At 48.8% G+C, this 21,576-nt stretch overlaps 9 protein-coding genes across 9 annotated transcripts; 3 read left to right on the forward strand and 6 right to left on the reverse strand.

Moving 5' to 3' along the window:
- Positions 1 to 672: 672 nt before the first annotated feature.
- BDV37DRAFT_241875 (Zn(II)2Cys6 transcription factor domain-containing protein) lies at positions 673 to 1,271 on the forward strand. The gene is made up of 2 exons (XM_032081241.1): positions 673 to 844; positions 907 to 1,271. Exons 1-2 carry the CDS (start codon positions 770 to 772, stop codon positions 1,003 to 1,005), a joined length of 174 nt encoding a protein of 57 aa, XP_031944398.1. The 5' UTR covers positions 673 to 769; the 3' UTR covers positions 1,006 to 1,271.
- Positions 1,272 to 1,343: 72 nt separating this feature from the next.
- On the forward strand, positions 1,344 to 3,207 carry BDV37DRAFT_291321 (fungal specific transcription factor domain-containing protein; the record flags this gene model as incomplete). The annotated part of the gene is made up of 4 exons (XM_032088905.1): positions 1,344 to 1,492; positions 1,547 to 1,866; positions 1,913 to 2,971; positions 3,044 to 3,207. 4 exons carry the CDS (start codon positions 1,344 to 1,346, stop codon positions 3,205 to 3,207), a joined length of 1,692 nt encoding a protein of 563 aa, XP_031944399.1.
- Positions 3,208 to 3,251: 44 nt separating this feature from the next.
- On the reverse strand, positions 3,252 to 4,079 carry BDV37DRAFT_291322 (HpcH/HpaI aldolase family protein; the record flags this gene model as incomplete). The annotated part of the gene is made up of 1 exon (XM_032088906.1): positions 3,252 to 4,079. One exon carries the CDS (start codon positions 4,077 to 4,079, stop codon positions 3,252 to 3,254), a length of 828 nt encoding a protein of 275 aa, XP_031944400.1.
- Positions 4,080 to 4,684: 605 nt separating this feature from the next.
- BDV37DRAFT_40309 (major facilitator superfamily domain-containing protein) lies at positions 4,685 to 6,539 on the reverse strand. The gene is made up of 4 exons (XM_032090579.1): positions 6,247 to 6,539; positions 5,444 to 6,179; positions 5,140 to 5,388; positions 4,685 to 5,086 (listed from the first exon to the last, which is right to left on the reverse strand). The coding sequence occupies exons 1-4, from the start codon at positions 6,438 to 6,440 to the stop codon at positions 4,796 to 4,798; spliced, it is 1,470 nt and encodes a 489-aa protein (XP_031944401.1). The 5' UTR covers positions 6,441 to 6,539; the 3' UTR covers positions 4,685 to 4,795.
- Positions 6,540 to 8,879: 2,340 nt separating this feature from the next.
- Positions 8,880 to 10,028, reverse strand: BDV37DRAFT_269503 (NAD(P)-dependent alcohol dehydrogenase; the record flags this gene model as incomplete). Its single annotated transcript, XM_032084374.1, has 2 exons — positions 8,880 to 9,815; positions 9,894 to 10,028. 2 exons carry the CDS (start codon positions 10,026 to 10,028, stop codon positions 8,880 to 8,882), a joined length of 1,071 nt encoding a protein of 356 aa, XP_031944402.1.
- Positions 10,029 to 11,444: 1,416 nt separating this feature from the next.
- BDV37DRAFT_280350 (uncharacterized protein) lies at positions 11,445 to 12,060 on the reverse strand (the record flags this gene model as incomplete). Its single annotated transcript, XM_032086536.1, has 2 exons — positions 11,445 to 11,846; positions 11,953 to 12,060. The coding sequence occupies 2 exons, from the start codon at positions 12,058 to 12,060 to the stop codon at positions 11,445 to 11,447; spliced, it is 510 nt and encodes a 169-aa protein (XP_031944403.1).
- Positions 12,061 to 13,656: 1,596 nt separating this feature from the next.
- Positions 13,657 to 14,664, reverse strand: BDV37DRAFT_280351 (cyclin-domain-containing protein; the record flags this gene model as incomplete). Its single annotated transcript, XM_032086537.1, has 1 exon — positions 13,657 to 14,664. The coding sequence occupies one exon, from the start codon at positions 14,662 to 14,664 to the stop codon at positions 13,657 to 13,659; it is 1,008 nt and encodes a 335-aa protein (XP_031944404.1).
- Positions 14,665 to 15,873: 1,209 nt separating this feature from the next.
- On the forward strand, positions 15,874 to 16,541 carry BDV37DRAFT_241882 (SRPBCC family protein). Its single transcript, XM_032081242.1, has 2 exons — positions 15,874 to 16,192; positions 16,258 to 16,541. Exons 1-2 carry the CDS (start codon positions 15,917 to 15,919, stop codon positions 16,480 to 16,482), a joined length of 501 nt encoding a protein of 166 aa, XP_031944405.1. The 5' UTR covers positions 15,874 to 15,916; the 3' UTR covers positions 16,483 to 16,541.
- Positions 16,542 to 17,031: 490 nt separating this feature from the next.
- On the reverse strand, positions 17,032 to 21,136 carry BDV37DRAFT_291327 (putative ABC multidrug transporter; the record flags this gene model as incomplete). The annotated part of the gene is made up of 4 exons (XM_032088907.1): positions 17,032 to 17,392; positions 17,453 to 20,772; positions 20,836 to 21,033; positions 21,095 to 21,136. 4 exons carry the CDS (start codon positions 21,134 to 21,136, stop codon positions 17,032 to 17,034), a joined length of 3,921 nt encoding a protein of 1,306 aa, XP_031944406.1.
- Between the last annotated feature and the right edge of the window lie 440 nt (positions 21,137 to 21,576).

Consider the following 21,576-nt stretch of genomic DNA (forward strand, 5'->3'; position numbering starts at 1 on the left):
GGAAAGACGACAGTCCTATCGGACCTTGTGCTGGGGCAAAGCAGCGCTAAGTAGGCGTCAAGTCGTCGAAAGTGGATATTGTCTGAGGGCCGTTGGACGGATCTTTCCCGATTACCTTACAATACCCTCAACGCTCGGCAGATTCCCTCCCATACATTGCCGAAGCTATTCAAACTTCTATCATAGATTCATACTTTGTGGCCCCCACAACCTAACATGACCATAGCGTTCCGCTATTTTCACATAGCGCCAAGTCATGAATGATACAGCTCTCATACGAAGATGTAAACGCGGGGGTTCGTCCAAACCTAGCGAGACACTCCTGGCCAAGCACTCATCGGGATAGCGTCGCTAAGCTTTATAACCCAGAATTGGTCTTTGATTGCTTTTATTTGATCTAGGCCAGACTGGCGGACTTAGGTAGACTTGGACATTATCCTTGGAACTTCCCAGTAGTCATATAGGGTTAGCCAGATGGTCCATAGCAGTAGCAAGCCTGTCCCTCCACGTGTGGCTTGCCCTCTATGGGATAAATTTCATGCCAAGCCAAATTTTTCTGTATCAATTTATACACTAGTGGTACCAAATATTGCCGGGGCTCCGCATTCTTTCCCCGCGAGTGGCCATGCGCCATGCATGGAGTCGTCAACTCCCCAAAGGGAAGTGCTTGCATGTATCTCTCTGCCTATACCTACTCAGCAAGTCGGAAGCATACGCGCCGACAGGTATGATAGAAGTAGATCTTGTATAAGCCCACCCTGTGGTGATCATGATCCACAGTACCGGGGGGAAACATGTCCCTCGACTTCCAGCCTGTCAATCGTGTTATACAAAAAAGATAAAGGTATTCTCATTGATCTACACTGATGTCCGACTTGGCAGAACGTGGTTGCTGACTGCAGATAGTGCGATAATGCGCGACCAAAATGTATGCCTTGTGTAAAGAGTGGCCATGCATGCTTCACCGTTAGCCTCGGGGGGACTGTTCCGGTTTCAAGAGAGTAAGCCTGACATTGTGCCAAGCACGTCTGTCCATGGCCCCCTATGCTTACGCTCTAAATAGGTACATCTATGAACTAGAGCAGCATGTACAAGGTCTCCAGACAGAGATGACCGTGGTGGAAGGTCAAGAGGTGGGCCGAGGATATTCTCACTCCACGGCAGCAGTGACAGAGAGCCCAACGCCGACACGACCTGAAAGACATAATCAAGCGCCGGAACCTCCGATAGCAATACAGAGTAATGATGTGATTTCACCACCCAGTATCACGGAGGGGGTCGGGATCAGGTATGCTCTGGGGCCTTGGATTGAGGGTCAGCTCTGATCGTAGAATCACAGTTTTATGAGCTTGCTTTTTGCTGATGCCAGGTGGCGAGACCAAAATCTAAAGCTTTTGCAAAATCTCTCCCATTCTTCTGGCATTCTAGAAACTTCGGTGCAGCCGAATTCTCTTCCTCCTGCGGAGGAAGCATTGGCAGTGTTCAACAACTAGTAAGTGACTGGATTGCCACTTACCAATCGAGAGCTGAAACGGACGTATGAAAGCTTGAATGTATCCCATGTGCAGAACCCATTCCTGCTCCGCCGAGACGTACAGAGATTGTACCATTCCGTCTTTTCAACAGGCCAAGCAGATCCTGCCTCGCAAATACTGGACCATCTAACAAAGCACGACGCCTTTCGTACCTTTATGATTCTTGCTGTTGGATCGGTCATGTTATATCGATCCGGCGCTCATAAACACCACCCTTACGGCTACTTCCTCACCGCGTTACAATATATCGATACAAATATCTTGTCAAGGGGGTTGGATTCTATTCAGGATCTATTATTCGTCGCGAGGTTCGGCATCTATCATCACATCGGTACGTGTCCAGCTTTCCCATGCCGGTTCTAGCTAATACTTTGCAGGTACATCAATCTGGGAGCTGACCACACTATGTATGAGGATGTGCATCGAGCAAGGCCTTCATAAGTTGCCTCGGCCCACTATGAGACGCAAAATGACACTTCTGCAAGAGCAGTTGCAGCGCCGGGTCTTCTGGGAATGCTACATGATCAGTCAGTACAGCTCAATCACACTGGATCGTCCAGCTGCAATTGCGGATAGGGATATCCAAGTTGGGCTTCCTGCCGATGCCGATGATGAAGAGATCGATGCCGCTGAGGCATCTGGATCGTTCTCGGATCTCGACTCTTTCTGCAAAGCCACTACAAGGCCTACTGCGATGGGGAACACCGAAATGACGGTGTTTTTCTATTGCCTGCGGCTGCGCAAAATCACTTCAAAGATTCGGTCCAAGTTTCAACAAGGCAGTGGGTCCCCTAGCAATGTTGGGCATGCGTGGACAATGGACTCCATCACCGCGAGTGGGAGGATCTATGCAGATCTAGAGGAGTTACTGTCGGAGCTCGAGGAATGGCGGCGATCGGCTCCCATGTTCTCTAATCCACGAGGCTTGTACCACACACAGGAATGGTATGATCTGCTGTTACTGAGGGAAAAACTGCTTCTAGTGCGCAAGGCCATCGACCTGGTGCCGAAGCGGAACAATATCCCCCCAGGCGACCTCCTCTTGATCTGCCTCGAGTATGCCATCGGTACCATTGCGAAGTTCTGCCCTTTGTTTGAGCAAGGGAAGATTACCTACACTCGGAGTTATTTCCAAATGCTGTTCACTGCCGGTCTCTCGGTAATGCTCTGGGTATCGGTGGCAAGTAACCATGATACAGAGACGATGGTCAAGGCGGCAGACGCGGTAAAACAGAGCGGAAAAGCATTAAAACAGATGGGGCGTGAGATGCCAGATGCGACTCCTTACGTGTCTGTCTATGAGGCCTTACAAGTACATGTATTAGGGAAGTACAATGTCGCGTCTAGGACAACGCAGCAAACGGGAGGATACCTCGGGCAGACCCAATCCCAGTACACGGGGATGGACGGTATGCTTCATAATCAAAACACGACAGGTGAATATCATTCTGTTGAACAAAATCCTTCACAGTTTGGCAGCCACTGGCCGCCCCTACTCAATGATTTAGGCACACATCAGCAGCTGGATCATGGACCTTCCACCTACGCTTCTCTTCTTTCACGAGATCTATTCGGAGACAACACATTCTGGAATGTGGAAGTGGGACTGGGGGAATATGCGTATGGGGATCCGATGTTTCTTTTCTCGGGTATAGCAGATGACAGCGTATAATATGTACATAGAACAAACGAAGGATTCACAACTGTTCCCCTCCTCTAGGGCTCCTTCTGTAAACGCTCACTAATTTCACCGTAGTTCTTGCTCATCTGCTTCAATCCTGCTTGCAGCATGGACGCATCCTGGCCACTCAAGGACCAGGTTGCTCCCATCTTGAACCACTTTTCTAGGAGGTCCAGTCGCCCGCCAATACCTCCAATACCCACCGGCTTGCCAGCTCGATTAGCCGCCTGGATCACCTTGATGACAGCATCTTGATACAAGTCACTGTCATACTTTCCGGGAATGCCCAGGTCGGTACACAAATCGTTAGAGCCGACCAAGACCCCATCGACTCCCTCAACTGCGAAAATCTCGTCGGCAATCTCCACTGCTCCCGGAGTCTCAATCATCGGAATCAACATGGTCTGCTCGTTTAGAATCTCATTCTGCACGAGTGTCGGGACATGCTGGAAGTTCATCACTGCCTGGTTGTTGGTGCATCCCCGTGTTCCCAGAGGGGCAAACTTGGCATGCTTCACAATCTCCCGGACCTCCTGGACGGTCTCGATATGCGGGATCACAACTGCCGCAGCACCGGCGTCTAAGATGCGGCTGATATGCCAGTGTGACTTGGATGGTGAACGGACGACGGGAGAGACACCGGCATAATTGCAGGCGAGGATAAGTTGGGCGACAGTGCGCATGTCGAGGGCGGAATGTTCCATATCAATGAACATAGCATGAACACCGGCCATCTTGCACATCATAGGGATTTCATTGCCAGTGACAAACTTAATAGACATCAGCGGTGTGATTTGGCCATTTAGAATCCTGGTCCGAAAGGGGTTGTTGAGGGTGTATGCTGGATGTGCGATGGAACCCATGATGAAGATAATGATATGTGATGGTCTGGTAAAGTGAATCTGAAAGCGTAAGTCACGATATCTGTAACCAAATAATCAAGTCAAGGCCCTCTTCTAAGTCATTACATCTTCTCACTTAAGTATTCCCTGATTCTGTGCTGCTGTTCTGACGCATTCGGAGGATTTCCGATGGAAGCCCTACTGAGTCAGGGACGCAGAACGTCGGACGGATTGTATCCGAACACTAGCCCACTAGTATCCTTCGAACTATCGGACCTCCGTATACTGAGCCGTAATCTATGGTTATCAGACTTTATCAGACGTTCCATTGGGGTCTGAATTCCGACCGCAATTCCCCCCGGCAGTGGGTTCCCCACGGGGACAGCTGAAAATGAGAGGAAATCGAGCAAGACATGTCATACCTCGTGGCTGTGGTGTCCACCTATTATTAATACACAAGCTGTGATATAGATGAGGTGCCTCTCGGGGAATTGTTGGCTTTGAGTACCGGATCATGGTTTACTATAGTTCACATAGATGTACGTTGAATACCACCTTGTGGTCGTTGTGATATTACTCCGACGACAGATTCCCTAACTTCATTCAAGGCAAGCTAAATGCAACGCTATCGTGAGACAACAAATCATCATGGCTTAGCTATATACTATATAGGTAAGCCTTCGTATAAATTTCTCTCAAACTATTCCCGTCCCAAATTGTGATGCATATCTGGTACGTTAAGTCGCGTACCGCCATTCCGTGACATTTCCACTGACAGCCTCAGCCTCGTCCAGTTTCTTATTCTTCCTCATACACCACCAGCGCGTGATCAAACAACAGATCACAGACAGTCCGCATCCGGCGATAATAATCCCTCCGCCTGTTTGGTACCGTGGCTCTTGGGACCGAAGGAAGAAATACGGGGTGAACCAGTGGGACACGGAGGACACGCAGTTAGCAATGGCGATCAAAGCTGCTCGTTTCGTCCGTGGACGAGGTACAACGGTGGTTTCCCAGGATATTTGGATCTAGGAAATTAGTCAATCGGTTCTCGGACTTCTGGGGTCAAGGGAATACTCACGTTCAACCCAACGAATGGTCCCGTGCACAGTAAGATCAAACTAAAATAGCGAGCGCCCCGGTCCAATGTTGATATCATGATAACCGCTCCCGCTAGCGAGACGAGTATCGGTCCGATAATATGCCAACAATGGTCCCCCGTCCTGCCGGAGGACCAGGAGATGATGAGCGTGGAGATGTAGGCAATCACATACGGTGGGGCCTGTACAAGATAGGTCACGACTTCGGAGAAGTTGAGAGTCTTCACTATCTTTACATGTGTCAGTAGGTCTATTGATGACATCCTCTGCATGGCTCGGTCTTACCGATGGAAAGAAGTCTTTGAACGACTGGGCGATGATAAGCGCGAAATGAATAGCAGCGAAGCACCACGTAAAAGGATCCTTGACTGCAAGCAGCACTCCTCCCCAGTAATCGCCTTCCTCATCTTCACGAACTCCACCCGCGTTAACCACTTGTCGATATTGTGCCATGGCGGCTTCTTCCTCCGTGAACCACGAGCGACCAGTGTTGTTGGGAAAATTTGGGATGAACCAAAAGCCAGACACCGCGACCATGATACTTACAATTCCCTCCAGAAGGATGAACCACTGCCAGGCCCGAAGCTTGGCTATTCCATCCATGTTCGTAAGAATGGCTGCGGCGAGGAGGCCAGAGAACACATTCGAAATAATGTTGCCCGCGTGCCAGATTCCCATCCGTAAAGGTGATTCTTGCTTGGTATACCACGACGAGGTGAGCAGAGAAACTGCCGGGACAAAAGGGCCCTCAGCCACACCGACCAGAAAGCGACAGAGGCAGAATCCCCAGCCGGAAGACAGAGCAGGCATGCAGATAGTTACCGCGGACCAGGTTAGTGCAATACAGGGGAAGAGTATACTGGGCTTCCCCTTCGCGATAATAACATTCGCTGGCACCTGTGATATGATATAGCCCACATAGAAAAGCGAAATCCCTGCCGACCACACTGTATCTGACATGTGGAGGTCGCTTTGCATCCCGGCAAGACGGGCATTGGACACATTGATACGATCCAGATAACTAGTTACGTTTAGTATCATGGGTTTTTCTTTTCCTCCAAAAGGGTTATGATGAACGATGTACTCACCTCATAAGAAGAATCATTGTAATGCAAGGCAGAAACTGCCAGTCCAACTTTCGTAGCACAGAACGGTTTAGTTTCTCCAGCTCTTCGGGGGATTTGTCCTGGAGAATTGGAAACAGTTCCAAAAGAGGATCACGCTGGGGAGAATCTTTGAGATCCTCCACGTGTGTGTGCGACTCTGGTTCTTTCGAGGTCATCTTTCGCGGTATGGGTGTCCTCAGTCTACTGGGTAACTGCGAGGGGTGTCTGGAGAGCCATTGTTCTGGAACTGAGGAGCATGCTCGCTTTATATACGCAATTCCGTTGATAACAAGCGGGGATGCTACATTGCTAAACCCCAGATTTCATTCTAATAAGCTCCACTTCCCCAGACTCTACAAGCTCTGGGGAAGTGGTCAAACAATCACGAGGTTTGGGATGAGTCCGACTTGGCACGTCTCTTTCATCGGAAAACGTCCGGACACTTGGAGGCATGAGCGCTCCAATGGGGTCAAGGATTTAAGACAGATACTTTCTCTTTGAGTGGGAGACGGATTGATTGGGTATGAACCATGGTAGCGCGGAAGATATTTGCACAGCCTTAGAGTTACCCACACTAGTAAGCTGTATAGGACTGGTGGCGTATGCTCTAGGGTATTCCTCATGCTCTCTTGTCTGTGCGTCGTTTCTCAGGCGCGGGCAAACCCAGCTGCTGCTAAGGCTATACCCTACCTACAGATCCAGTGAAACTTGGTGGAATTCTTCCTAGAACTATGCTCGGGGATCTGATTGCTATGTATCAATCTTGGCGGGCCTCGGTAAACATTGGCATCGGATACCCCTAGCCAACAGCTTAATTCACTAGCAAAAGGGGCATCGCATGGGCGGCTTGAGAACAAACCCCAGTCCATATTCCTCCCCGGATCCCCATGGACACGTTCTAGTATAAGATGTCCGTTTTCAAAAGAGTGATCTTCCCATTTTGATCCCCACCAGCCATAACAGCATCATATTTCGTAGCTTCCGCACCCCTCGCTCCATCGGTCTGTTCGCTGTGGCGCAATCGTTTGCGTTGGACTTCCAAGTCCTTCGGTGGTGTGACTTCGTTAGATCGGGCACTCGGGTATGTTTTGCGATCGGCATGGTTCGTATGTTCACGGTGGGATAGTAATGATGCTAAACAATCATCTGGATGAGAGGTTCCCTATCAGTCGTGAATATTGTACGTAGAATATGGATGTCGCGTGCGACACATGTTGGAGGGGATACGCGACGCGTCCGCCGAAACTATTCTAGCATCACTCTGCCATGGAAGACGCAGGCTATTGTCAGAAGGGCCAACGATTTGGAGTGTGACGGCATGCACGATGGCTTTCCCTTGTTAGTATAATCTCTCGTCCTGTTGTCTGGCTGTGCGGAGTCTAATGTTCATCTCGCGTCGCGGTTTGTTGTCGAGTCTGCGATTAGTCAGTGATGATGTTGAACCCTAGTTGAACCCTCCCCGTTAGCCCTTCAAATTCTGGCCATTTACCAGCATCGAGATATGTAAAAAACATTCGGATTTTCTGAACAAATTAACAAAAGAATCAGTAGCCTATAGTATGGTTCATGGTGTTTTTTCTAGATTTTCGATCCATGTTTGACCTCGTTCGCTTCCAACAACCTTCTATAAAGTTCGTCCTCAGTTCCTGACGGGAATATATATAGTTTATGACAAAATAGAGCCGTGATACAACTAACATCCATAACCCACCCTTAAACGTAAAAAAAAAAAAAAAAAAAAAAAAACACAGGGCCTCACGCCACCATGCATATATGGAGATTTCTGGATACTAACACATCAAAAATATCGCTGCTCATGAAGGAATGTATACATGCGAACCGGTGTTAAACCGAACTCGAGCCGAAAAGTAACCGAGATTGGGAGCTATGGAAACACACACCCCTCTTCACCCCCACAGCTGTCGTGCCCTCTCTGTGATGAACGTCTGATATGGAATTAATTTGCTGCTTTGCCAAATCGACTCATAAGGCAGGTTGTGATGAAATTTGCCTAAGGCGTCGTTTTTGCACTGGACTGTTTGTTTGAGTGGTTTGGTTTGCATGGCTTGTTTGTTTGTTATTGAGAGGAAGCAACACGTGACCTATTATTTTTATTTCCTAGTGTGGTTTAGCGCTATTGGACTGCGATATGAAAAGGAATGGATCAGAGTCAAGTCTAAGTAGTTGTACATGCCAAATAGACATCAGATGATTACTAGCTGAGGTTCTTGGACGATCGGTGTTAAAGGGTACTATAAATTATACCACTATCTGGAAGGATAGATTCAAAGTTGGGACGATTTACCATCCACACCAGACTACACTGGATGACATGATCGCCCCTTGGGCAATAAGCAAACGTGATAAAAGAGTCATGCTTTGAAGTGTACTGATGTTCAATAGGCCAAGCCGCGCATTTTCTGTGGCTCATCCAGTCTATTTTTCCACTCGAACTCCGGTCGATAGCGTAAAACTCTTATGCCGTCTATCATTAGCATCCGAAGCAGGTGTAGACTCAACGTCAAGATACAACCTGTGACTTTGGATCTCACAGGGCTATGCTATTGACGTGGAATTGTGCTCTATTTCTAGGTACGACAGATGGCGGATATACTCTAGTCTTGCACACCCTGAATCAGGTTCTTGATCCCTTCTCCCCGTGCCGTCTTATCCCAAGCCTGCGGCGCGTGTTCGAAAGGTGTCACGCTGGTAATTAAGCGTTTAACGTCAATGGATCCCTTGGTGAGCAGCTTTAGAGCCAGCTCATAGTCTCCCGGTCCGTACCGAAAGCATCCATGGACGTGGAGTTCTTTCTGGGACAGGGCCAAGATCGGGATCTCAGCTTTTGGCTTCCCAACACCGGCTTGAACGTAACTGCCACCGCGCCGTAAGGCATATATGCCAATCTGGACTGGGCCTTGAGCACCGGAAGCCTCGATCACGGCATCGACCCCATCCGGAGCATTCAGCATATCTAACAAACGAGTAGCACTCTCCTCTGGTGCGTCGTCCAAACTGACAAGGAAGGTTTCGCAATCGAGGAACTCAGACCCAAATGACAGCTTGTGTTCCAGGATGTCGACCAGAATGATCCGGTGAGCGCCGAACGCCTTGGCGACTGCGCCGCACAAAAGACCGACCGACCCGGAACCCATGATGACAATGGTTTGGCCAGGGGTGATGTTGACCAGACGAGTAGCATGCACCGCCACGGAGAGAGGCTCCATGAGCACTGCTTCTTGAAGGCTCATCCCCGATGGTATCTTATAGACAAAATCTTCTGGCACCCGGTAATACTTGGTCAAGGTACCATGCACGTCGGGTGGTACTGCCGCAAATCTCATCTCTCTGCAGATGTTGTAGTTGCCATGTTTACAAGCCTTACAGCGCCAGCAGGGGATACCAGGCTCAATGGCAACAGGATCACCGACCTGAACGGACTTGACGGCTGTTCCGACCGTACGAATGGTTCCAGCAGCTTCGTGGCCCAGTACTAGCGGTTGTTCCTTGCTAACCTTCTTGTTGACTCCGCCGTGTTTCCAGAAGTGTACCTAGCGACTAGTGGGTGAGCAAGAGGGACATTCTGTGGGCACCCGGGTAATCCTAGGGCCCTGGCTTCAGTATCTTACATCACTTCCACAGACTCCAACGTAGGCGATGCGGACGATAACATCGTGGGGATCCTGAATCTCCGGTACGGGAAGTGACTGTAGACGTGCGTCCCCCGGCCCATACAAGAACCAGGATGGGTTGTTACTCTCCATTTCCGGGACCTTGGGACTGCCAACTAGCTGGCACCGTATTTATCACGCAGCAGACAATACGTGAAGTGCCCCAAGGAATACTCGCGCTCTTAAACATATTGCGTCCATGTCTCCACATCGGCCTCCCCAGCGAAACCCCGCAGTTGATCGATCGGACATGCCCCGTACGCTTTCCCAAGTGGCATTAGTGCTCGCCTCGTGCATATTGAAGATATGTTCATACTTACTGTACAAGGTGTGACTGACCCAAGTCAAAGGGGTGGCTTTTGTAAGAATTTTCGCAGATGTTACTGGAGGACTTTGAATCGATTGACCTAGGGACGAGTGTAGCAGCAAGATAGAATTGCCCGGGTGCCATGTAGAAAGCAGGTCGTTGAATTAGAATAACTTAAAACACAAGCATATTATCCATCAGGACATCTTGGAACGTCGGATTCGATTGAGCAAGAAGCCACTCAACTCCGCAGGGCAGGGGGTGGCGTCGTCATGAGTGAAACCTGGACGCCTTTTAGAGAACAAGGATTTGAGGAATCTCCTGTGAAGCTCGAACGGTATAGCCTGAATAACCTTTTTATGGGGTTCTCAGACTAAACAATGATGTGTCCTATGGGCAGTGAAAGCCCATATCTATACTTGTACGAAGTCGCACACACGGCCGATGCCACCATACTATCCGTCTATCCTCAGTGCAAATCTGACTCTGCAGCAATGTCCTGACCGTTTCTTCCATGGCTCAATTGAAGTTGAATATGCCTCTCATAGCCGAGGAGAAATTCATCTCCGCGGAGCTTATCCCTTGCATCTTAATTCCGAATCGTGCTGAAGGCTCGGCTGATTCTAGGGATGACTGGGACCTTGAGGGGCTAAGCGCTGGGAAAGACAAATAATAAACTCTCTCAAAGCTGTATCAATGCCGATCGGACTCCTTCCCAGCGTGGAATCTAGAGGTGGCGATCGTCGGAAGATGCTGTGAGTTTGGACACGGGCATTGATCCGGGGCTGGTTGGCACGACAAGGACGAGTCAGCTCAAACTCGAATACCAAACCTTGTCCCAGATCTGATCGGGGCTTGACGTCCAAGTGGAGAATGTGATATCAATTATTTGCCCCAGAATTGGCGTATGATTGTATGGTATTGTTTCCTCGGTAACCTGTTCGATTCTCTTCTCAAATGAACATCTCTACTTCAAGTCATGAACCGAGAAACATTGCTGTATTAATGCAGACCAGCGACACAGTATGTAAAGGAGAGTGCCTCCATAGATGAAGGAACCAACAAATTAGCATATCTCTCCAGCGCTTCTGACACGCATCCGAGGGATATGAAGCTGCTAGACGTAGTGGGTATCATCGTAAACTTAATTATTAATACAGACTAGGATGCTACAAGCACAATTAAAAGCCCGACATGTCAGTTCAAATGTTCCACCAATTTGTCGTGCTGGTTGTTGGCGACTTGCGCCTCCCTGCCTTTTTTGATGCCAACAGTCGTTTCTTCCTACTTGGGCCCACTGCAAATTTGAGCTTTCTCTTGACTTTGGAAACGAGCCCGCGATCTGAGGGATTGCGCTGTCTCAAGGCTTTGCGAACTAATGGAGACGTGTCTTCTGAATGGACTGTCCGACACATAGGCTCAGTGTTCCTGAAATCGTCGCGCCTCGCACCCGACATTTCTGGTTTTTCATGCGCATAGAAGGCCTCGCACTGGCGCTCGGGGGTGTGGAATTTCTCTTCTGATCGCACTGATCGAATTGCTGCGATACTGGAAGGCGACCGCTTGGAGGAATTGGTGACATCTAGCATCTCTGTAATGTTACCCTTTGGGAGTGAAGCAGGTTAGAAAGGATCGAAAGATGGTCTTTGGCGTGTATTCTGAGTGGAAGCATGGGTTAATGGTAGTGAGATATGGAGAGGGACCACATACCGAGGGTGCAGACCCTGGTCGTTCATCTATTGCATTGGCCTTATCAAACCCATTCTTAGTCTTGGTTGGCGTTTTGAATGGTGATGCTAGGCCCAGGACTTTCGCCATGAGTACTTAAAAGGCGCTGCTAAACGTGATGCAAGAGTTTTCATTGCCAGGCAGAGGAAGATAGTCACTGCGGATTTGCCTACACACGTCGAAAGAACTCCGATATATATAATAGAGGCTATTTACATATTTGAGCTGGTCTACTACAGCGAGCCCTAAGTCATAATATTCCTGTGCATTCCAGCGCTTTGGTCCCTCAGGCAAGCAAGGGATGATATAACCGCCCGTGGTTGAACAGTTCGAGACAGGCAGAGAAGGCCCGAATGACCAGAAAATACTGGCAGTTACTGCTCCTGCGTTAAGTGAGTGTTTGACAGGCGCATAAAGCTTCGAAATTGGGCCTGCTCTTGGAAACATGCACGTAAGCTCTGGGGATATCGCTTGGGGGACCCCCTGTCACTTGTCCCCCTTGCGCGAGTCATGCACGGCGTGTGGGTAACTGGATATCCAATCTTAATTTACGAAACGCTTGGCCATCGAAGAATTAGCCTTTTCGCTTATGTGTTGATCGACTGATGGGCAGACGTTTGGACTTCCCCTTGCAGATCAACCGGAAATCATACCCGTTCAGCAGCAGCTCTTTCGGCTGATCAATTACGCCTGCAACGGTACATACTTCAGTTTAGCGCGAACCAGACGAACAGGAAATTACATCCTTGTTTTCTCACGAATTGAATCCTCCGTCGCAGGGAAGGAATGTGTCATGCTACCCCGAGCCAATCCCATATCGTGGAAATCCGATGAGAATGCAAGGACTCCTCGAGAACCTCTAGAAAGAATCTTAGCGAAATTAACCATACTTTGTGAATAGCCTCCTGGGTGAAGATTATCATAGCTGCCGCCCGCTGCCTGCTGTCTAGCTCAAATATCGTAACTCTGGTTTCTCGAAAGCTCCGCTGGCCTTGCATGTTGGCTATGCGCAAAGCTGAACAGAGGGCTTCACCTAGGGCAATAAAAGGGGCAATCCATCGATCGTATAGGGAATACAACTCTCATGGTGCCTTAATTTCTCTGATTTCACTGTACAGTGGAAGCTGAATAGTCGTGATATGTTGACCCACTCGGCCCAAACACCATGCGGTACTAATACTCGTGCCTAAGATGCTCGTTTGTCTATGAAAACAGAAAAAAAAAAAAAAACGTTTCCTTGGGTTAAAGTTAATCTCTGTCTATAGCCGAGCTTACATCTGCCCCCTCTTGAAGCCCTTTCCCCTTTTTCCCTTAACAATACTCTATCCCTGGCATCATACACCCGTGCTTGGTCGCCATGACATGTTTGACAAAGGGGTTTGTATACCATTCCTCCTTCTCATAGCGCATACTGAGCCACCAAGCTATCGGGACATAATTACTGTAAACCGAAGTGATGTACATACAGAACATGACAAGATGGAATTTATATCTTCGGATTGTCTGAAAAGCTCTGTTCGCCGGAATGGGCAATTTGCTAACCCCCCGAAGTCGGAGATAGCATGTTATTACTATTTGAAATAGCCAGGCTTATGTATAGCGCAAGAGGTTTGCTAATGGTAAACCGTCCTTCGGACGTGATAAAAGAGATCTGCCTACTTATTCTTCGACACAGTCACGTTCAAATTAGACAGCATAAGGCCCAGCTGAGCTCGTCCCATGCTCGGCCGAGTATCCATTACTTCCCTGCACAAGATCACGATAACACTCGGACAGCCGTTCTTGATGTGGCGCAACGTTCCATTCCAGATATTCCAATAGTTCCAACTCCAAAACTGCCATCTCGGCAGCAGAAACTCCACCTGCGGAAGCAAAGGATTGGTTGGGCCAGGCAAAGTCACTTACACTCTTACTAGCAACTAAGGCGCAGCTTAGAAGCAGCCTGTGAGCTGTAAGGCTCGAAACATCGAATGTGGGGTGCGTTTTGCAGAGTTGTCGGATGTAGATAACCATCATCACCAGTGTCGGAGACGAGAGACACAACCGATGCGTTAAGCGTCTCAGGTACTCGCAGGCAGATATCCGGGGCGCTCTGTTCGAGTGAAAGCGTGTAACAGTAAATCTGGGGCGGAATGCCATGTCGTTGAGGAATGCGAGCCTTCCCAGCGTGTTTGAGATCAATTGAACCATTAACATGGGGTTGACGAGCTCATAGCGCCATGGTAATCGCTGCGAATACGGGTCAGGTAGCAGAACTGTGGATAACGGAATGACATTCTCAGCTCCCTCATCTGTACCAGCAATACTACCTGCAATAGAAGAGCTCATCGATCGAGGAGCTGTTGCGTGCGAGTCCGAGCACCATTCTGCTTGCTGGCGCACCCAGCGCTCAAAATGTCGCTTGATTTTAGTGTCGCGCTTTGACCGTAGGAGCCCATTAGAGTTCAACTCGCAATGACTGCCACAGTAAGAGTTTCTGCAAGGCGAAAGGGTGGCAGTCTTAGTGTCCTTCTGGCGAAGATCGACGATTTGTCGCACAGGTCTCTTGTCAGAAGTTAAAGTTGGCAGCATTTGGACCCTCTTGTGAGTATTTGTTTCCATGAGATCCTGGAGGAAGGTATGATGAAGCATACAGTCTCGATTATAATGAGTAGTGCTGGTTCGGATTGGTGTGACAGCGGTAGAGCCTGCCATTGTGAAGGTAGAAAGCATAGATAGAAACGTGTAAGTCAGATGCTCGGCTTTGAACTCACAATGACCGTACCAGAGATCGTATATCAATGTTTTCGCCCATGTAGAAGGCATAGTAGTGGACCTACGCGAACCAATGGTTGTTCCCCAACAAGAGCTGTCTGAACCATGGTTGAGCTCATCGGTCAACCGTCCCCACGTCACCATCCGGTCATGATATAAAATGCTTCATAAGAAGCTCCTGAGCAGAAGTGGCAATGTCACCACTGGCGGTTGGATCGCTTAGTCTTCACCATTCAATGCGTGGCATACCTCTGTGAACTATATCACATTGGGACAAGGTTTAATATCGCCTCTGCCCTGAATAACACGCTTCTTGATTGCATTTATCAACGAATGCAACAGTCTACATGATGGCTCAACATGATTGAATACTGAAAAATGCGCTGGCTTTGCTTGGCTACCACTATCCATCCCTTCGAAGAGAAAGAGGACACAAATAAACGCAATCGGGCTCATTGACGGCTGTCAGCGACCAAGGCCTATGGTTAAGACTTGGCCGCCAAGCATGTATGAAAAGACTAGCAACACCTGCCATTTCCCTTGCTTATCTTGTTGTTATTAGCCATGTAGTGGATTGTTGTTATGGCGAGAGTGCTCAGTGCAGCTACGAAGGGCTTAACGCTTAAATATCAGACAGACCAAGCAGGAGAAGGACAAATGGCGATGGACCGTACATATGACGTTTACTCAAAATACTAAATAAAAAGAGTTCATTTAAATTGCAGCGTAATCCAACAATAAGGGTAAGTTGCTTGGGTGTCCAAGGATAAGTTCGCCGTTTGCAAACTTCATGGCCGGAGAATACGGGATCTGGATAATATTTCCGGAGACATCCGAATGGCGTAAGAAGAGGCACGGGCTATGATGTATGTGGGACTTTCGAGTAATCTTATGGGGCAAAATTGGCGATATAATTCTCGAATGGCTCAACTCAATAGAAGTCATATCTACTTACCTCGGCAACCAGTCTAGAAGTACTAAATCAAGCAGAAAACCCGTTTCTTGACTAACGTCTACTGGCAACACCATGCATCCACTCGGTATTCGGCTGTTGTCGGAGGCCGAGTTGCTGCAGCCTCCGTACCTAGCTTGTAGAAGTGATAAATAGTACTGCTGCTTGCATGCAGATCTAGTCTCACTGCTATACTTCCTCACTACGCCTGGGAGTTGAATTACAACCTGAACACCCACAATGCTCACCCTCAATATTGCCTACACGGAACCAGTGAACAATACCTCCGATCCCTCCATACCAGTCCTTACCCAGGAGCAAGTCTGGAATGGATTGAAACTAAAAGCTCGACATCCGCAGGATTTCATTCCATCTTTGGATGATTCCCGAATTCTTGAGGAACGGGATGATGGAACCTATATCATACGAGAGGCTCACGTTGCGGCCAACCTCCGTGAATCCCCTATGGCTGGAAAATGGACCAGAGAAGAATGTAAACTACATGCGCCGGTCAGGGTAAGGGGCCTAGACACTCAGATCTTGTTTCAATACTTGTCCGTCGTGATCTAACCGAATTGCAGACTTATTTCACGTTACCAGGCGGGTCATCCGTGGAAAATATCGTGTCGATCGGACATGACCAGAATCTCTACCTTACGTTTACATACGAATGGAAATTGACTGATATCGAGCCCGGGACAAATGAGGCACAAAAGGCTAAAGAGGACCATATGAGAATTGCTATATCCTCCGTGCAAGGAACTATCCGGGCATTGAGACGAATGGCAGAGGAAAGGACTCTCTGAAATTTGCGTCGTAAGTACTGAGGCGACCCCGAATAACTTGACAATGAAAATTAAATTGCCACACGGAGCTTTATACGGGATATCTAGGAATAGTAGACGGTAGGAGATGTAGAATAACTACTTAGAAAGGCCCTTGTTGTAAAAAAACGAAGAAGATATCGTGCGTTAGCTAGACGGAAACACCCAAAATTTTGAACCCTAGTCGTTTACAGTCATAACACGGTTTACTATATTAAAAGAGCACAATTGAAATAAAGCCATTATTCTATGAAAGGCGACAGTGGTACCTAATACCTATACTAATACAATGCTCAGCAGTACCTTGCTCATGTTGATAAAAAAAAAAAAAAAAAAAAAAAAAAAAAATAAAAAAAAAAAAAAAAAAAAAAAAAAAAAGAAAAACCAATCAAATCCAGTAAGAACAAGTAGAAAAAGATAAAGAAAGAAGGACGAGCTCCTAGACGCCGCTAAAAAGAGATCAAGAAATGCGAGTACGTATTTGGAATCCTGTCCTCAATACACACAGCGTAAAAACTCACAATAGCCCAATCATGAACCCGTGGCATCCGGATTCTGTAGATGAACGAGTTCGTAGTAGCGTCCTTTTTTCCGGAGAAGCTCACGGTGTGTACCTGACTCGACGACCTCTCCTTGGTCGAGGACGTATATTAGATCTGCCCGCTGGATAGTGCTCAGCCGGTGAGCAACTGCGATCGTAGTGCGTCCTCGCGCGGCGGCATCCAATGCTGCCTGGACGACCTTTTCCGACTCGGAATCTAGAGCGGACGTAGCTTCGTCCAATAGGAGGATCTTTGGATTCCGTATAAGGGCCCGAGCGATGGCAATGCGCTGCTTCTGGCCACCAGAGAGCATGCCTCCTTTATTGCCAACAATGGTGTTGAAGCCCTGCCTGCAAACCGTTAGTACACCTCTGCTGCTATATTGATACGAATGGTGTGGAAGAACTTACGGTAATGACAATATGAAATCGTATATGTTTGCATCCTTGCAGGCTTTAATGAGGAGACCATCTGGGACATCAGGCGTGTTGCTTCCCAACAGGATGTTCTCCCGGATGGTCCCTTGGAACAAAGTCGGTTCTTGACTGATGAGAGCCAAGTGGCTGCGGTAGGAAGACATCTCGAGAGTGATAATATTCCTTCCATCTACGTAGACACCACCTTTGAGAGGATCATAAAATCTCTCTAGTAACGCAATGGCAGTGCTCTTGCCACTTCCACTCGCGCCCACCAGCGCAACAAATTGCCCTGGTTTGATGGTCAGGTTCAAGTGGCGAAGGATTGGTTGCTCCAGACGACTGGGATATCGAAAGGAGACCTCGCGGAACTCAACCAGCCCTCGCATGGACGAAACCGGAACTCCTTTGCCCCGAGAAGCATGCATTGTGGCGCTGCTGAAGAGCCGTTTGAACTCACGGGCAGCGTGTTTCGCCTTGCCCATGTCCGGAGCATGAGAGAAAACCGTTCCAGCGGCCTGGGCCCCAAAGATCACCTCGCTAAAACACACGTAAAATTGAAAGAGGGAGTACTCTCCATGACCAAGGAGAGACCCGCCATACCAGAATCCCAACGCCATGCAGAAGAAAGGCAACGCCTGCGAGCTGGCATAAAGTAAGGATGATTTAACAATGGGGAGTATATCACTCTTGAGCTGTCGACGAAGCTGTGCTTGATAGGATTGCAAGGCCTCGGTCTCCATGGTCAGGGAAACGACCGTACGGATGGCCGAGGCTGCCTCACAAGCAGAACTAGCCGATTCCTGATATGCTTTCTTTGCCCTTCGTTGGAACCGCTCCAGCATCCAAACCCGAACAAATCCACACATTAGCAGGGCTGGAACTGCGGAGATGCACACCAGTGCCAGCTTCCAACCCATGACAAGGGCTACCCCTAACGAAGCCACGAGATTGACAGAGACAATCAAGATAGTCCCCAATGTGACGCCGCTAATACCGGTTAGCTCTTTGGTTCCTGCACTTAGTGTGGCTGTCAATGCGCCTGTCGTATTTTCCTGCCGATCGAAAAAAGAAATATCTTGGTGTAGCATCACCCGGAATGCTCGACTGCGGGCCCGGTAGACCATTTTTTCAGAACTATATGCAAATAAGGTCCCTTGTACGCTATACAGAAAAAGCGATACGAGGCCAATCATGAGAAACATAAGAGACCAGAAGTTGGCATCGTGCCGGAGCTTTGGATATTCAAAGGGAGGCAAGCTGAGCGTGCTGACAGCCTTCGCAAACAGCACGGCCTGCGATGGTTGAATACCCCCTGCCAGGATGGATGCGCAGAGACCGAGTAATAAGAACGGCCACTCGGGCCGGTTAAATGAGGCAAGAAATCTGAACAAAGTCCAGAAAGAATAAGCCTCTTCCTTGGCGGGCTGCATGAGATGAGATAGTGTCATTCTCGACACAGGTCGTTGTTTCTCTCCAGTGTGCAATCCGATATCGGATGCATCATCACTGACTACACTATGTAAATCGGACTGGTCATCGCCAGGACAATCTTTATCGAAGAAGAATGTCATTGAGGTATGTTTAGGGGGAATGCTCGTCAAGAAATGGGAATATCGCTTAGAGTATCTCGAGTACCGCTTCTTGATCTGTTGCGCTTCCACCATGCCATAATAGACCCCTCGTCGGTCCATCAAATGCTCATGCGGCCCTTGCTCAATAATCTGGCCATTGGCAAGAACAATGATGTTATACGCCTCTTGGATTGTGGACAGTCGGTGAGCGATGACGATTGTCGTTCTCCCCTTCGATGCCTTGTCCAGCGCTGCCTGAACGAGCTTTTCGGATTTCGTGTCCAAGGCGGATGTTGCTTCATCTAAGAGCAAGATCTTAGGGTCCTTTATAATAGCTCTGGCAATGGCGATGCGCTGTTTCTGCCCTCCAGAAAGTGAGAAGCTCTCGATATTCGTATCATAGCCATTCGGAAGCGCCATAATGAACTCGTGCGCATTTGCCGTTCGAGCCGCTGCTTCAACTCGCTTTCGGATTTCATAGGTCGATTCCTTTTCAAATCGAGAGCCAATGATTCCATAACGGATATTCTCCGCGATTGTGGTGGCGAAGAGTCTCGGCTCCTGCGACACGAGCGACATTTGCTGTCGCAGCCACCGGACATTCAATGTCTGAATATCCTGGCCGTCGAGCATAATGGTCCCCGCGACCGGGTCATAAAACCGCTCCAGCAAGCTGATGATGGTACTTTTGCCCGAACCCGAGGGGCCCACGAAGGCCGTCGTCTTACCAGCGGGGATATAACAACTAAGGTCATGAGCAACAGTGACCTCGGGCCGCGATGGATACACGTGCCGGATGTTATGAAGCACTATATTTCCTCGGACAAACTCCAGTGTCTTGCCCTCGTCGGACAGCGCATCTAAGGGGGACTGACGGTCAATGGTGCTATATAGCTTCGATGCCGCCGCTACCGCGTTCGACAGCGCTTGACCATTGGGGGCCACATTGCCTAGATTATAGGAACCTAGGATGATGGCCATCATAATGGTCAGCACATCACCGGCTTTGATGTTACTGATTCCTTCGACGAGGAAGCGAGACCCCATCCAGAACCCAAGCCCATAGTTGAGATACATGATGCATAGTAATGCCCCAACCATGATGGCGAAAATTACTTTTGATTTCATTCCGGGCCCTTCGGCATCCTTGAGATGTGATTCGTATTTCTGTGCCAGGGTTTCTTGGGCATTGAAGGCTGCGACGGTCCTGATGGAGTCGAGGATGTCCTCCGCCATGCTGGCGCCACGGCCCTGGCATTCCAATGCCTTTTTGTTGAAGATAAGCATGAGGGTGGAGCAGCCGCCCATGGTCAAAAGCAATGCGAGGAGGCTGGCACTACAGATTAGCGCCAGCTTCCAGTTCTTTACATAGGCGATAATGAACGCCGTAACGAACGTCGACAGCCCGGTCAAGGCCAAGCCGACCTTTTCGGAGATACCGTCTTGTATCAAGTTCGTATCGGCTGTGATTCTCGTGGTGATCTCGCCGGCACCGAGAGTGTCAAAGAAGGCAATATTCTGTCTTAAGATAGCCTGGAAGTATTTCACGCGAATCTGCTGCACGACATGGTCGCCAGTGTAGATGAAGCCGACGGTCGCTAGATAGATCGCGACGAACTCAGCCACACCCAGGTATATGAAGTAGACCACATTCTTGGTTAGCTCGTGATGGAATTGATCATAGGTGATTTGATGGGTAGCAATGTCTTGAAAGGTCGACGTCAACCTGCCGAACAGGACCTAGCATAGTTGGTTAGCCTTTGTGATTATGAGCTAGTTATTCTAAATCCAGGCATCACTTACTGTGAAGAGAGGTAGTGCTGCACCGCCTGCGATCGCAGCAAGTGCACTGCCGAAGAGAATGGCAACATCGCACCGAGTCGCATATCGATAGATACCAAAGAAACCGACTTGTGACACCGGCGTATGGAGCTGTCTATCGAGGACCTCTTCAGCGTGTGAGACAGAGAGACCCGTAGTTGTACTGCCTGTCCCAGGAGACTGATTGGATCAACAAGTCAGCGATGATGCTGTGATAGTTAGATCAACGCATGGATTTCACCTTTGGGAGCGGCTTCATCAGTATATCTTTGTCGAGTTTCATGGTGCAAATGGCTCCCAGTCTTCACATCTGATGGAATGACAGGCGGCCATTTCCCAATTACCAGCATCAAACGTATTATCAGCGCAAGAGATTGTTACGCGGGTACTTTGTGAGCGCGTCAAAAAGCCTTGGGGCAGTGGAGCAGTCCCTAAGTTTTTTTGCAACCCTCTCCGCGTCTCCGACTTTCGCAGGCACTTGTTAGTCACCCCACCGCTATTGCCAATTAGCGGTCAATTCTTCAAATGATGTCCTGGGTTGGGATAGTAAGGGGTCCGGGGTCAGAGGGTGGTTCCTGACATTGCCTGTCGGGCTACTCGTCACATCATCCCCGGGGTAAGCCCTGAATGTGGTATCATCGAGTCCCGATACGTGATAATAAGCGACGGAGCATCCTAGGGTGAATAGTACCATAATCCTGGGTGATCAGATAGATTGCGATT

Source organism: Aspergillus pseudonomiae (genome assembly GCF_009193645.1).
Source record: "Aspergillus pseudonomiae strain CBS 119388 unplaced genomic scaffold BDV37scaffold_13, whole genome shotgun sequence".
Lineage (NCBI taxonomy): Eukaryota > Fungi > Ascomycota > Eurotiomycetes > Eurotiales > Aspergillaceae > Aspergillus > Aspergillus pseudonomiae.

Bases quoted from the DNA above. Each gene is read 5' to 3' on its own strand.
- BDV37DRAFT_241882 (XM_032081242.1), top strand. From the start codon at position 15,917: ATGCTCACCCTCAATATTGCCTACACGGAACCAGTGAACAATACCTCC. The intron at 16,193-16,257 runs GTAAGGGGCCTA...ACCGAATTGCAG, and splicing joins AACTACATGCGCCGGTCAGG to ACTTATTTCACGTTACCAGG.
- BDV37DRAFT_241875 (XM_032081241.1), top strand. From the start codon at position 770: ATGATCCACAGTACCGGGGGGAAACATGTCCCTCGACTTCCAGCCTGT. The intron at 845-906 runs GTATTCTCATTG...GACTGCAGATAG, and splicing joins GTTATACAAAAAAGATAAAG to TGCGATAATGCGCGACCAAA.
- BDV37DRAFT_40309 (XM_032090579.1), bottom strand. From the start codon at position 6,440: ATGACCTCGAAAGAACCAGAGTCGCACACACACGTGGAGGATCTCAAA. The intron at 5,389-5,443 runs GTAAGACCGAGC...ACACATGTAAAG, and splicing joins TCAAAGACTTCTTTCCATCG to ATAGTGAAGACTCTCAACTT. The intron at 5,087-5,139 runs GTGAGTATTCCC...CTAATTTCCTAG, and splicing joins GACCATTCGTTGGGTTGAAC to ATCCAAATATCCTGGGAAAC.